The following is a 16,740-nucleotide window of genomic DNA, read 5'->3' on the forward strand; positions in this document are numbered from 1 at the left end:
TCAATATTGCATGTTTTGTGGTCTGAGTGTGGTAAATTGAAAATGAATGTAGTCCATTTTGATAAATATTTTTTGTTAAGTATTTTTTTATTTCTTTGCAAGGAAAGGAGTGAAAAGCGTTAGTTTTGTGGCTTTAATATTGCAAAATGCATATAATTTAAGCATAAATTGTTGCAAGACTTTGTCTTAAAAATTACTTATTTCATGTTTCCAAACGACGTTTCCTTGGTATTTGCTTTCTTGACGCAAAATATTCATCAAGAAAATAATCAATCTCCATTGAAATTGGCAAACATCATCGAAACGTGGAAATATTTTTTCGTTTTCAGACAAATTTGGTCCTTAAAAAATATTGTCTGAAAAATATTCAAATGTACCTTAAAACCTATTGTTTAAAAAATTCACGTTTCAGTTAGTCTTTGAGAAATAATCGTTAATAAATTGACACTTCAAGTCTATAAATAATATTTAAAAAATAAGGCCAGTGCTGGTTCTCGAAAATATTTTTCTAAATAATCATGGTGCTCGAAAAATGGTTTTAAAAAATCCACACTGCAAAAGATGTTAGAAAAATTATGTGAATAAAGTTATGGACAATAAAAAGAAATAAAATCAAAGCTTTAGGTTATCCCTAAACATAAGAAAGCAAAGCTTCGTATCCTTAAACAATGTTATAAAATCCACGTCATATATGACAAAAATATAATTTTTTTAATATTTTTTTTTAATCAAAGAATTTAAGTTAATCGATTTAAGAACAAATAATACCTAGTGATAATAGACAACAGTTTTGAACTGACAATAGCAAAGATACAAACCTTTTCAACTAATACATTTATACTTTCGGCAAATATCTAGGAAATGCAATTTTATAGACCGTAACCATGGACATTTCTGAACAAATGAAAACAAAACTATTTCAAATAACAAAAATAGATGACAGCAATGGATTAAACTTTGAAAATGTGAAAAGTAATATAAAATCAAATTTATGAAAAGACTGTTTTCATAATAACAAATATTGATTTGCCTTTGTTCGGACGCCTATGTCACAAGAAAAATTTTTAATTTTGACAAGTAATATATGAACTCAACTGTCTTCTGGCGTACTGTCGTGACTAAGAAAAAATATTTCCAATATCTGCGCTTTCAAGAATATTTTTAAATAATAAAATGTCTCTTGAAAAATATTAAAACAAATAACCTCTTGAGACTGTCCTTGAAACTTTCTTTAAACAAATAACCTCTTCAGACTGTCCTTGAAACTTTCTTTAAAAACTCTTTAAATTATTTTAAAAAGTCAACCCTTTAGATTTTCCTTGAAAAATATTTTAAAAAATATCAGTCGGCTTTGCCGACAGAGATATACCCTCAGCCTGTGTGGATTGAAATACTTTTTCCCAAAAAAAACGTTTCAAAATTTTGGGCGTATGAACCGACAAATGTATGGATTGGATTAGAGCTGAAAAATTTGCGGGGATGTCGATAAAGAGATTTTTTTATCACACTAGCCTACGAAAACATAGGGCCTGTTTCACTATGTCGAAAGAAAAACCTAGGTTTTCGTGGCAATATTGACTTTGTGTTTGCTTTAAAACATCCATAAAATTTAAAAATCAAATCAGGCTGACAATATCGCTGTAAACAGGGATACTATGAAAACAAAACAAAAACAAAAACATTGTTCCACAACATCTCATACGGGACAAGGAAGACTTCTCTCATATGAATGAGTGCACACCGATTCATATTTAGCTCAATGATATGGGACTTACTGTTTATCGCTGAGTCCGAACGTCGTGTCTTAAGACACCACTTGTTTTTCAAGGCTGAAATACTCAGGAAATGTCGCCAACATTACTGAGGAGTATTTTGCCACCGCTGAAAAATGTTTGATGTTGCCTGGCCGGGAATCGAACCACCGACCTACTGCGTGCAAGGCGGGCGTGCATACCATTGCACCACGGTGGCACCCATACTATGAAAACCTTCGGTAAAAATGACCAAGGAATCCTCGAACAGACCCTTAACCACACAAAAATTTTGAACATTTGTGTGGGTGGTACCACAAGGATTCGACAGATAGGAACCAAATTTGAACATAAACCAAATTTCGACAATATTTTGAGTTCCAAAGTTTGGACCAAATCGGTTGCTACGTCTATGAGAAATCGCGCGTACAATCTTAGTGAATATTCTCGAACTTTTGTGGGCGAGGTACCGGAAGGAGTGGACCTATAATTCGAAGATGTATTACAATATCCACAATGTGGACGAACGTAGTATGTGGTTCGAGCTCTCCAGCCTCTACATATGCTGCCATAGTGTTTTACAACTTTCGGGCTGTTTTCTCAAGAAGTATGAGGCAGCGAATACAAGTTGCTTCAACAAAAACTAAAGTAATTCGATAGCAGTCTTAAAGTGAATTTATTCAAAATTTTGTGTGGGAGGTACCCGAAGGAGTGGACAAATATAGTTCATATTCGAACCTGATCTATTTCTGGTAGATATATTATTATGTGTAAAGTATATTCGAACCTGATCTATATCTGGTAGATAAATTTTTATGTGTAAAGTATGGACCAAATCGGTCACTCCCTTCAAGAGTTATTGTGCGCACAATTTTTCCGAACATTTTTGAACTTTTGTGGGGGAGGTACCTGAAGGAGTGGACCGATATGGCTTATCTTCGAACTTAAACTAAGTTTGGACAAAATATTACTCGAGAAATATCGTGCGCTCCAGCCAGCCAACCAGACAGACAGACGGACGGAATGTCTTTGAATAATCAACACTTCAAATTGTCGTTGAAAATTATTTTAGATAATCCACACTTTAGATTGTCGTTAAAAATTATTTTAGATAATCCACACTTTAGATTGTCGTTAAAAATTGTCTTAGAAAATCCACGCTTCAGATTGTCGTTGGAAATTGTCTTAGAAAATCCACGCTTCAGATTGTCGTTGGAAATTATTTTAGATAATCCACGCTTCAGATAGTTGGAAATTATTTAAGATAATTCACGAATCAGATTGTCATTGGAAATTGGTTTAGATTATTCACGCTTCAGATTGTCGTTGAAAATTATTTTAGATAATCCAGGCTTCAGATTGTCGTTGGGAATTATTTTAGATAAACCACGCTTCAGATTGTTTTTGGAAATTATTTTTTTAAAAAATCTTTGAAATTTGTTTAAAAAAATTTTCGCCTCAGATTGAACTTGAAATTTGCATACATACAAATATCCCCACAACATCTCCGAAGGGACAAGGTAGGCTACTCTCAATGGGAAACTGGATCTATTTTTTATCACCGAGTCCGAACAGCGAGACATACGACATCACTGTGTAGAGCAGTGTTTCAAGGCCTTAGCACTCAGGAGATATCGCCCACATTACACTTAAGGGATTTTCCACGGCCCGAAATGTTTATGTTCTGGTTGGGGATTGAACCTTTTGATTGCAGGTCGGACATGCTTACCGCTGCACCACGGTGGCTCCTTGGACACTATTTTTAAAAATATAACAATGCAACAGATTGTACTTGTAATTGATTTTGAAAATATTAGCGCTTCAGATTGTCCTTGAAAATATATTTAAAAAAATCAAAGCCTCAGTTATTCCTTGAAAATAATTGAAATCCTTCGTCTCAGAATGACCTTCGAAAAATATGTTTTTTTTTAATCTGCGCTTCTTTTTTTGAAAATATTTTATCCAAACGTGGATCATGTTCGATCTGATAAGATCTTAAAGCAATCTCTCGGCGACCAACTAAAATACCTGCCTTCCTGTATGTCTACCGAAAGGTCTAACTGACATTGGTCCCACCTTTACACATCGTAATGTACATAGCTTTCAATCTTAAATAAAGTTCCAAGATGGACTGTATCGGAAAATTCCTTTCGATAGCTATTCCACAAATGTTAAAAATGTTCGTTTCATTGGAGTCGAGGATTGAAATTTGAAGATTCGAAATAGTCATCGAAAATTTTACTTCTGATATAATATTTTTCGTGGGTATGTCCATACTTCCTAACATAACACCCAAAGTAAAATGCGCTATATCGGCCAATTTCTTCAGGTATACGGTTCAAAAACTTTACGTTTTAATCCGACTTCTCTAATCGTGTTGAAACTTCTTCATATTTTTGTGGTAGTGGAATCCAATATTTCTTGAAATATGAACTCTACTCCTCGGATTCATGGTTCAAATCCATTCTTGATTCCAATGATGTCTCTTGGACAATGTTCCTTTATAACAGACCATTGATGGTTGGGGAGAAATATTAAATATGGCCCCTAAAAATATTCCTTAATAAATAATTTTTAAACAGTCTGTGTCCCAAATGACCCTTAAAAATATTTTTTGAAATATCATCACTTCGGATGACCCTTAAAAATAAATAAACAATAAACGACTCGAATTATTAAAAGAAAAAAAAAACACATGGTAGAGCAAATGTACTCCTCAAACGATTAAAAAAATACGAAAAATGATCCTTAAAAACAAATATTAAAAAAAATTTGGACTCAGATCACCCTTAAAAATACTTAGAAAACCAGCCTCAGATCATTTTTAAAAATATTAAAAAAAAATATATATTAAACAAACCCGCCGCAGATCAGACTTACAAAAAATTAAAGAACCCGCCTCGAATCAGTCATAAAAATAAATTAAAATAATTAAAAAAAACCACCTCAGATCAAAAATTAAAAAATATATATTTAACTAACCCCCCTCATATCAGACTTAAAAAGATATTTCTCTCGATATTGGTTCAAATCCGCTCTTGTTTCTATTAATACCTCTTGAAAAATGTTCCTTAATAACCCACACTTCAGACCATTAATGGTTGGGGAGAAATGTTAAATATGGTCTTAAAAATGTTTCTTAATAACCCACACATTAGACCATTGATGTTTTTTAAAACTATTACATCAGACCAATGATAGCTCTTGAAAAATATTGCTTAAAAATCCACGCTTCATACCATTTATGACCCTTAAAAAATATTGTTTAAAAATGCAGGCTTTAGACCAGTGATGGTCCTTAAAAATTTGTACTTAAAAATCCCTACTTCCGACTATTCATGATCTCTGAAAAATATTGCTTAAAATCCGCACTTTGTCTATCTTCCTTTCATTGTTTGCTTTAGCATTTGTCAAATTTTAACATAAAAATCAAAGTAAAAAAAAAAACACAAATCTTAACCACATACAATTTTACTTTCTAAATATTTAATTGAGTATTCATGTTAAAGCAATTCAATTTTACACGTCAATACACACTGGCTACCACACACACACACACTTTCAACAAACTAACTAACCACACTAATAATAGCAAATAATGTTCTAATATTATTTCTACGGCTAAAATCACTCTTATAATCATTACTTCAACTGCTGATGTTGCTGCTGCTGCTAATTAAATTAAATGATGCCCAAAACAACTGAAAAGTTGAAAATCAGTAAAGGCAACAACAAACAAAAACCAACCAACACTCAATTAAGAATCATGTTTTTCCTGTGAAGAAAAAAAACGAAACGTTCATTAAAATGAGATTTGTGCAAACGTGGCTAAACTATTAGGAAACCACTTTAAAACACTTAACTCTTGTCTATTCGTCTGTCTATGTGTGAGTGTGAGTAGATTTGAAGATAAAATGTGAGCAAGCATACAAATAAGTTAGCCAAAAACGAAAAAAACCCAAGCTGACCATTACTTATCTAATATGGCTAACAAATTATAAATAGACTTAAACAAAATATATACTAAGAGACATAGATATACAAACGGGTAGGGTTGCCGTTAAAGAAAAAAAGTTTTGGTACATTTTTTCTAAAACAGACTTTAGACCAGCGATATGCATCATATATTACTACTGCATACTTTTGGGGTTGTCATTGTGTGAGTGCATGCTTTATCAATTAGTTGAATTGTGTGTGTGGAGAGAGAAACGTTTAGTGAGTGCACGTGTGCCCTCTCTTACCTAACGCTGCTTTATTAGACCATATAAATTTGCTAAAACGCTAACAACAGGGCAGAAATCGGCACTATATTTTTTCTTGTATACTTTAGGGAGCTGTTATTGGATAAGTGTTTAGTTTTTCAATGAGTTGAATTATGGGTGTTGAGATATTCTGACGACTCATGTGACCCATTTCGGCCGATAGATGCTCTAAGGTATATTCCTTATATGTTCCCTAAAGCACCATAAAACCCCCATTGGTAATCCTGCCATTTAAACAAATTTACAAAAATCTGATTTTAAAACAAAGTATAATCTACACAAATATATAACAAGACCAAAACCAAGGAATTTAAACATGAGAAGGTTAAAATCTATATCAACATTGCTGTATGAACAACCAAAAAACACTAAGTGTTTTTATAAGGATAGCTTGAAAAAAATCCAAAAAAAACCAACCAAGCAACGTACATAGACTACCAAAATCTCATTTATCTTGGACTCTTTAAAATTGCTGTAAATGAAAAGTTGTGTTGGCTAAGCCCTTGTATGTGGCGCTGGCTAGCCAGTTACAAAGAAATGTTTTCGTTTGTGTGTATGTACTAATTCAGTTTTTCTGTTACTAACTTCTGATTTTTTTTTTCATTTTCTTCTCATCCTCTTTTTCTAGATTTCTCACACTGTTTACGTTTAATGGAAGTTCGCATACCAAACTACGTAGTTAAGGGCTCAACGGCCCAACTCGAATGCATCTATGATTTGGATGGTGAATCTTTGTACTCGGTTAAATGGTATAAGGATGGCAATGAATTCTATCGATATGTACCCAGAGATATGCCGCCAGCACAAACATTCCTGTTGCCAGGTGTTTCAGTTGATGTAAGTACCAACCAGTAGCAATGAACGAACATACGTTAATAAAAATCGTTTGCTGTTTTTTTCTGTTGCCTTTTAACTTTTTTGTCGTGTTATATCCTTTACCCTGTTATATCCTTTATCAGCTACTTTTGTTTAGAGGGGTTTTTGTAGGATTGGTGAAAATGCAGAGATGGACATGTAGCAAAAATAGGCAAAACTATGATATAATAGTGCGCAAAGGATGTAAGCAAACGTTGAAAAATATTACTTTGCCATTATAAAACGTTCTTCAAGAAAAAATCTAGGATCCATGCAAACATTTCCTTCCTTTAAAAAATATAGGAGAACTTTTGTTTCTTGAGAAATTTACAAAAACAATGTGGACATGGAAACTACATTCCTAAAAATACACTCTTCAGATTATCAATGGCTCTGGAAAAAATTTGCTCAAAAATACATATAGTCTAAAAACCCTTGAAACATTTTTTTAAGATTTAGACCATAAGACCTTGAAATATATTTCTTAAAAGTGCACACTTCACACCATAGACACCCCCCTAAAATATTGTTTCCCAACATTTATGGCCCTTTAAAAATATTGTTTTAATTCCAAGCTGCCGATCTGTTATGTTTCTTGAAATAAATGTCATAAAATTCCCCGCTTAAGACCATTGATTACCCTTGATAATTATTTCTTAAAAATTAACGCTTCCGACATTAATGACCCTTGAAAAACAAAATCTTAAATATCCACGCTTCCGATCCTTGATTGCTTTTGAAAACTATTTCTTATAAATCGACGCTTCCAACCGTTAATCGCGCTTGAAAAAATATTCCTTAAACGTTTCAGACCATTGATGGTCTTTGAAAAATATTCTTACAAATACACTCTACATACCATTAATAACTCTTGGTATATATTGCTTAAAAATTCGTGCTTCAGACCATTGATGACACTTGATGTCAATAAAAAATCTTCATTAAAAATTCAACGCTTCGATTCATTGATGGTATTGAAAAAGGCTCTTAAAACCACACTTTAGATAGTTAATCTCACTTGAAAATTGACATACTAGACCTTTTGAAAAATATTCCTTAAAAATCCCTGCTTCAGACCTTTTGACAAATATTTCTTACCATTGATTGCCCTTGAAAAATATACCTTGAAATTTCACGACTCAGACCATTTATGGCGTCTGAAAAATAATTAATAAAAATTACCATATCAAAAACCCCGAAGGACAGATGCGCCGCACAGTGTCACGACCGTGGCCAAAAATGGTAAAAACTAAATACTTCGTTGAACAAATTTAATGATGGGGAGTGATAGAAAACATATTAATTAAGAAGAATCTGAATTTTGGTACTGATACGTGAAGTAGTTTTTGCTATATGAGGATTTAAATCCGACAATTTTAGTTAATACGTATTTTTGTGTGTTTTTTTTTTTCTAAAACTAATAAATTATATTATGCGTTAATATTTAAAATTTAAAAGTAACGGTCGCTACAAAAATGGTTCCTAATTTCTCTTGGGATGTAATAAACTTGGCTACACTTTTGTTTGCATGTAAATATTAATCGTATGGTGTTTACATTTACCCAAACCTGTATTACTAGGTTTATTAATTTTCTGAAGCAAATTTGAAATTGAGTGGAGTGGGGAAAAAATTGTATAAAAGTGTATATCGATATTTTTTGCTGTATGAGTAGTAAAAAGTGAGTACATCAAATATTTAAAGGTCCCAGCTGCAGAGGTTTGCAGACGAATGTGTCACTTCTCTTTTTCAGCGACCACCTCACTGAGAGGATACCCCCTTTTTTAACAAATCGTTTTGCGGTGTTGGCTATAGCCCGAAAACGAATGAACCGATCATCATATATTTTTGTGGGCTTATTAAGTACCTAATAATCTTGCTTTAAAACGAGAGAATTTTTAAAAATATCAATTTTTAAAAAAAATTGTGAACAGCGAAAATCAAAATTCGATTTTTTACAAAAAATTTACCGTCTTTTGACCACTAATCGGTCAAAAAAATTTTTAAAGGAAATTTCTCATATATAAAGACAAGAGTTTGATATATTCAATATGCTCACAAACAATATGAAGACTAAACGCCAAATTTCAGTCATATCGGGTGGATATTGAGGCCACAACACTCAAAATACCGAAAATGAGGAGGCACGGTTCTATGGGGGCTATAGGAAGACGAGGACCTATACCGACATATTTCTGGTGGAAGGTTATAAGTCCCCCAACGGAGACTTAATACCAATTTTTAGCCATTTCGGTGTGATAATCAGGCTAAAACCTCCAAAATACCGAAAATCGGGAGGTACCGTCCTATGGGGGCTATATGAAGGCGTGGACCTATGCTGACAAATTTCATGGTGAAGGTATAATGCCCCCTACGAAGACTAAATACCAAATTTCAGCAATTTAGGTGTAATAATGAGGCTAAAATCTTCAAAATACCGATAATCGGGAGGTACCGTTATATGGGAGCTATATCAAAACGTAGACATAAGCCCACAATTCTCTGTTGGAATGTTTGATACCTCTGCCGAAGACTAACCACAAAATTTGAATACTTTCGGTTGGTCATTGTGTCTTAAACATTCAAAATACCGAAAATCGGGAGGTACGGTTCTATGGGGGCTATATCAAAACGTGGACCGACCAACCCAAATTTTTGTCCTGAAGATTGTAAGTCAATAATAGGTACGTGTACCAAAATTGATGTACCTACGACAACTCCTTCTATTTTTGGCCACAGTTAATATGAACTCGCGACATAGTGCGCCGTGAGTCGAACTTCCGCGTTATGGCGTGATGAAGTTTTTGCAAGAGACCCTGTAAGCCATCATCAATTAGCATTATATCTTTGATTGTTGTTTTTGTAGAGCACTTAAGCAATAGTGAACAAAGATATAACGCTAATTCCTGATGGCCCACAGGGTCTCTAACAAAAATTTCATCACGCCATAACGCGGAAGTTCGACTCACGGTGGATCTGTCCTTCGGGCTTCATAATATACTCACCAAGGCCTTTCTTCCCCAAGAGGAATTTTCCGTGCTCCAGACTTTCACCTCCATTTTGTTGCACAGTGTTATCTAATCAAAAAAAAAAAAAAAAAAAATGTGTTCAGCTAGGTGAAAGGTACCACCTACGGGGCTATATCAAAGAGTCAACCTATCTTTAAATTTTTTGGCGGAAAAGTTTTATAGCTGCAGCGAACTTCAAGAGTCAAATTGAGGGTAGTTTCATCAAAACAATGTAGACCCTCAAAAATGGACCCATGTTGACGAATTTTAGTGAAGAAATTTCGTGACCACTGAAAATTCCCGAAAATCGGGAGGTACAGTTATATGGGGGGATATACCAAAACATGGACCTGTATTGACGATTATTTTTGAATAGACAAAATTGTAGCTAAAATTCTCAAAATACCGATCATTACAGCTAGTTCGGTTAAAAATTGCAGCTAAAATTCTCAAAATACCGAAAATCGGGAGATACCGTTATATGGGGGCTATACCAAAACATGGACCTATGTTGACGATGTTTCGTTGGAGATGTTTTATGACCACTGAGAACTTCAAATGTCAAATTACAGCTATTTCGGTTAAAAACTGTAGGTAAAATTATCAAAATACCGAAAATTGGGAGGTACCGTTATATGGGGGCTATACCAAAACATGGACCTATGTTGACGATGTTTGGTGGGGATGTTTCATGACCACTGAGAACCTCAAATAGCAAATTACAGCTAGTTCGGTTAAAAATTGTAACTAAAATGCTCAAAATACCGAAAATCGGGAGGTACCGTTATATGGGGGCTATACCAAAACAAGGACCTATGTTGACGATGTTTGGTGGAGATGTTTCATGACCACTGAGAACCTCAAATGTCAAATTGCAGATAGTTCGGTTACAAATTGTGGCTAAAATTCTCAAAATAGCGAAAATCGGGAGGTACCGTTATATGGGGGCTATACCAAAACATGGACCTATGTTGACTATGTTTGGTGGAGATATTTCATGACCACTGAGAACCTCAAATGGCAAATTACAGCTAGTTCGGTTAAAAATAGTAGCTAAAATTCTCAAAATACCGAAAATCGGGAGGTACCGATATATGGGGGCTATACCAAAACATAGACCTATGTTGACGATGTTTCGTGGAGATTTTTCATGACCACTGAGAAACTCAAATGTCAAATTGCAGATAGTTCGGTTAAAAATTGTGGCTAAAATTCTCAAAATACCGAAAATCGGGAGGTACCGTTATATGGGGACTATACCAAAACATGGACCTACGCCCATATTATTTGAGATATAAGTTTGTTGACCACTAGGAACCCTAAGTGCCAAACTATAGCTAATTCGGTCTGCAAATGTGGCGAAGAAAGTCAAAATACCTCAAATCCGGAGGTACCGTTATATGGGGGCTATACCAAAGAGTGGACCGATATAGTCCATCTTCGAAATTTCAGCACTCTATCTCAATTATTGCGGACGCTAGAGTGATTACAACAGACGGACAGACGGACAGACGGACATGGCTAGATCGTCTTAGAATTTTATCCTGATCAAGAATATATATACTTTATAGGGTCGCAAATGATTAGTTCGATGTGTTACAAACAGAATGACAAACTTAATATACCCTCCATACTATGGTGGAGGGTATAAAAAAACCTAACCCCATCACAGTTTTTTCACATTATCCCATTTTTAGACTTTTAATACTTATTCCAGTTTGCATTTCCCTTAATTAAAGTTCACAATTTTGACTTACTTATGGTGGCAAATAGTCTTTGGAACACATTTTAACATTTATGTACTCTACAAGTTTGACACTACAAAGGCACTGCCTGCTGTTCCATTGATAACGTTTGTAAGCGAGAAACTCGAAAAAAAGAATATTCTCAAGTGTTGCATACACTGCTGCCCTTTTTGTAAGTGATAGAAATTTAATGGATGAAACGTATGATACTGAAGTGACTACTTCAACGAGTGTGTGGCATTGACAGTGGATGTGTGGCTAATGGGGAAAAAGACTTCGGGTAAAAACAGTGGGTCGCATGATTTTAGATGTCATGGCAATTCATCAGGTTACAGGAACTATATGTTATTTTGAAAGTAGGATTTTAGTGAGTAAGTTAAGCAATACCGGATATTTATCTCAAGAATCCATAATTTTTTTCTACCGAAAATATTCCTTAAATCGTATATCGACCTTGGTTTTTGTTATAGGCCTAGGGGAAAGCAGTAACGTAAATTAATCTTTGATCTTTGTTCTACCGTGAATTTTACAAAAATCAAACTTTGACCTTAGCTTATAACATTCTGGCATGCTTCCATAAAACTAGTTTAGAAACGTTGCAACTCGGGCAATGTATGTGTGCGAGAAGCCAATTCCTTGTGATCCTATTAGAAATACAAATTGCCTATTAACATCAATACAAGCTGTGTAAGTCTTTCAGAATACCTCAAACAGAGAGGCTTTTTGTGAGCACGTAATAACAACCTTATTTTACTTCACACCCCCCTGAATTATATCAACCTTAATTTCCTTCTCATCACCGTTCTTCAATAAATCTCTACAATCCTTCAAACATTTAACCTTTGTGACAGTCCTCCTGCTGATTATAATGCCATTACAACTGTTGCCAATGGTTAGCAGACTTGCTGCACTCAGACAATCATCATCTGCCTCCAGTAGCTAAGGGTAAAGTTCAATGCCATAATTCAAATGAAAAGCAGTCGCTGTTGTTTTCCACTTAAAAGTAGAAATGTTGTGGCTATTATACCTGGGGGGAGTTATACTTCTGTCTTTACATGTAAGCAAATGTTTCGTAATGAACTTTTCGTATGCATTTTTGTTTTTGGATGTGCGTGCTTTACAACTTCTAAGAGTATCTGCATTATAATCTATGTAACAGCTAGCCAGCACCATTATCTACAAAACTTCGCAGCTAACTGGCTAATATAACCTTAGCCTAGAACGTGGTGTGTAAACACTAGTCAGCCAGGCAGCCAGCCTTTTCATGCTACTTAGCCAACAAATGGTTTTGTGTTTTTTTTTTTTGCTATTTTACAACAGCAGCACAAGGAGCAGCGTTAGTGAAGAGTAATAAATTTCTTCACTCATGCTACAAAGTTGTTCATTTGTTAAGCTCTCACCATTTGGCGAGTGTGTGTGTGTGTCTATTGTTGGTATGGTCGAATTCCCTGGCACAAGGAACCAAATATCAAAAACATTCATCCATAGAACAGACCATCCATCCATATGGCCAATCCACTAGTTCGTTCATTGCAAGGATATATGGGCCGGTGGCGTACAACAACATAATATGGTTCACACAACCATGTGCCAATGTAAGCCGCCACCGTTTCATGATGATGATGTTTAACTTTAGATAAAACATTATCGTTCATCGTTTGTAGTTTTTTTTTTTTTTGGCTGGCTACTGAAACTATTTTCGCAACAGCTGTAGTGAGTGCCCTCTTTTTACTCGCTCTTGGGTTCCCTCTAGTGGTTTAAAGCACTGGCTATTACAGCGTGAAGTACCTTTTTTTAGATTGGATTGACTGTTAAATATATTTTGTTACAACCGAGTCTAGAGGCTCTCCATTGTGGCACTTACTTTGCGCTTTGGCTTTGTTTTGTTTAGTACCATAAGTGTAGCTATGATGGATATTTTCTACTGCTGATTGTTGTTGTTGCGTTTGGTGTTTAATGGCCACTATTCTAATAACACCATCAGTTACAAAAGCAAAACTAACAACAACAAAGAAAAACAATCTCAATTCCAAACCGGATATTATTTAAGCTTAATCGATTGTTGTAAAATTGTTGCGAAAACACTTTTTAGATTTATGTTTGCACTCAAAGTTGAGTGTTGGTCGTTTGCTTGCTCTTTTGCATGGTCAGTATAATGAAATGAGGATGAGGAGGTTTTTGTTGTTGCAAAAATGGTCAAAGGGTTAGATGAATAAATAAAATGTATGGTTCAACACATGTGAGATAAAATATTGATAGAGATTGTTTAGATAAATATATTTCAGAAATACGATAGAATAGGAAATTTTATTGTACATGGGAAAAATTTGATACTTAGGGAAAAAAGCAACATAAATTGTGTCCTATCTCTAGAAGGCTTATAGGTAAATTTCTGTTTACAGGAAGCGTAGTTTCAAACACTAGCTATAGAAGATGTGTAAAATTAAAAATACTGAAAAATCCCCGCATCAACTGGACTTTTAAAAAGGTCCTTAAAATGCATCGAACAGATTTTAGAAAAGTCCTTAAAAATTATGAAAAATCCACGCATCAACTAGACTTTTAAAAAGGTCCTTAAAATGCATCGAATATATTTTAAAAAAGTCCTTAAAAATATTGAAATAAATCCACGCCTCAAAAGGAATTTTAAAAAGGTAGAAATATTCATATAATGCACGCCTCAAATAGACTTTTAGAAGAGTCCTTAAAAGTAGGGAACAAATACACGTCTCAAATGGACTTTCAAAAAAGTCCTTAAAAAATGTCCTCACACAATATTCATATGAATCACACCTCAAATTAACTTTAAAAAAAATGCCTTGAATCCACACCTTAAATAGCCTTTTAAATAAGTCACTAAAATATTTAAAAAAAGTATAAAATAATATTTTAAAATCCTTTTCTCATATGGACAATAAAATAATATTTAAAAAACCCTCTTCTCATATAAGCAATAAAATAATATTTAAAAAATTTACCCCTTATATGGGCCATAATAATTGTTCCACAAACATCCCATAAGGGACAAGGGAGACTTCTCTCATATCATATTAGCTTAATGATATGGGACCTACTGTTTATCGCCGAGTCCGAACGGCGTGTCTAAGACACCACTTTTGCAGAGAAGTTTTACATGGCTGAAATACTCAGGAAATGTCGCCAACATTACTGAGGGGTATTTTGCCACCGTTGAAAAGTATTTTGATGTTGCTTGGCCGGGGAATCGAACCCACGAACTAATGAGTGCAAGGCGGGTGTGCATACCATTGCACCACGGTGGCACCCTATATGGGCCATAAACAAACATTTTGAAAATCCTCGTCTCATATGGACAATCAAAAATATTTAAAAAATCCACGCCTCAAATGGGCCATTAAAAAATATTAAAAAAAAACCAACACAATCTCACAGGTTTTTCGATATTATCCCATTTAAGGACATTTAGTACCTATTCCAGTTCGCCTTTCTCTTAATTAAAGTTCATAATTTTACATTTTGTGGATAGGAAATGTCATTGTACATGGAAAAAATTTGATAATTAGGGAAAAAGAAAAATAAATGATGTTCTATCTGCAAAAGACTCGTACGTGGATTTCTGTTTACAGAAAACGTAGTTTCAAACACTAGCTAATGAAAATGTGTAAAATTTTTCTATGCAAAGAACTGTAAGAGGTCTTATGAACTTATGTTGGAGGTTTTAAAAAAACTTATAAAAGGTTTTTGTCTAAGGAAGAACTAAAAAAAAAATCCCTTTTATAGGAGGCCTGTGAGAAGACTTTTCTCTATAAAACACATACATGAAATTTTCTACATAGCCTTATATAACGTTTTTTCTGGAGATCTTCGGTAACCGAAAGGTCTTTTTCAATCAAGATATCGACACCAGGCGCTAGAGAAGGTGTTAAGGAGGTCTATTGGTGGAAGACTTTAAAAGGCCTTCTCAATATTGAAGAATTTTACGGGGCTTTCTAAAGACGATTTTTGGAAAGAATTTTTTTAAAAGGATATCGTTACACAAAAGGGCTTTAGAATATCTTATTTCTATACAAGATTTTTCGATGACCTACTTTCCCTAGAACAACCTGCAAGTGTCTTCTAACCATAGAAGACATTTCGCAGGCCTTCATTTATACAATAACTTTCGTAGAAGCGAATTTCGAAGGACTACTTTTTATAGAAGACTTTGCAAAGAGCGTCTTTCTATAATAACCTTTTTGAAGACGTTTCTTCCTTTAATATGGCTTCTTTATGCCCTCGACGATAGTCTTTTTTATAAAAAAAACACTCCCAAAGGTCTTCGTCCTCGTCTTGGAAAGTTCTTCTTTTTACACCTAGGGAAAATCTTTTCCTTGTAAGAGACCTTTGGAAAGCCAGTTGTTTTTGTAGAATAACTTTTGAAAGTTTTTTTTTTTTTTTTTTGGGAAGACATAAGAAGATATTCTTGGTATGGTAGGCCTTCCTAGTATAGAAGATCTTCTTAGTATGGAAGACATATATAATGCATTTTTAGAACAAAAGAACATTAGGAGGTCTGCTTATCATAGTATACTATATAACACTTTTAGAAAGCATTGTATGTATAGAAGACCATTTAAAGTTTTTTTTACTAACGAGGACATTTATAAGGTATTTTTAGTAAAGAATGCATATAAAAGGTTGTTTGTAGGTCTTTATAAGGTCTTCTCAGTAAAGAAGACCTACAAGCAGCCTGAACAAGGTCTTTTCTTTCGAAATTCTTCTTAGTATAGAGAGCCGTTAAAAGGTCTCTTTTGTATAGAAGACCTGTAGAAGATCTTCTTCCTATAGGAGACCGCCAGTAGGTCTTCCTAGTGTATAAATCTATAGGCGGCATTCTTAGTATAGAAGACCTGCTGAAGGTCTTCTTAGTGTAGAAGTCCTGTAGAAAATCTTCTTGGTATAGAATACGTGTAGAGAGTCTTCTTAGACTAGAAGGCCTGCAGAAGGTCTTCTTATTGTAGAAGACCTGTAGAAGTTATTCTTATTGTAAAAAACCTGAAGTAAGTCTTTTAAGTGCAAAAGACATGTAGATGGTCTTAGAAGAGAAGAAGACCTGAAGAAGGTATCTTTAGTGCCGGAGACCTGTACATGGTTTTCTTAGTG

The 16,740-nt window shown here is 34.3% G+C and overlaps 1 protein-coding gene across 2 annotated transcripts in view; it reads left to right on the forward strand.

Moving 5' to 3' along the window:
* Positions 1-16,740, forward strand: part of beat-IIIc (beaten path IIIc) — a 370,410-nt gene that overhangs the window by 339,675 nt on the left and 13,995 nt on the right. For both annotated transcript variants that reach the window (XM_073970397.1, XM_073970398.1), the window contains exon 3: positions 6,642-6,850. In XM_073970397.1, coding sequence (XP_073826498.1) covers positions 6,642-6,850 — 209 coding nt within the window. The remainder of the gene's footprint in view (positions 1-6,641; positions 6,851-16,740) is intronic.

Source organism: Musca autumnalis, unplaced genomic scaffold (assembly GCF_047663935.1).
Source record: "Musca autumnalis isolate F117 unplaced genomic scaffold, ASM4766393v1 scaffold_2, whole genome shotgun sequence".
NCBI lineage: Eukaryota > Metazoa > Arthropoda > Insecta > Diptera > Muscidae > Musca > Musca autumnalis.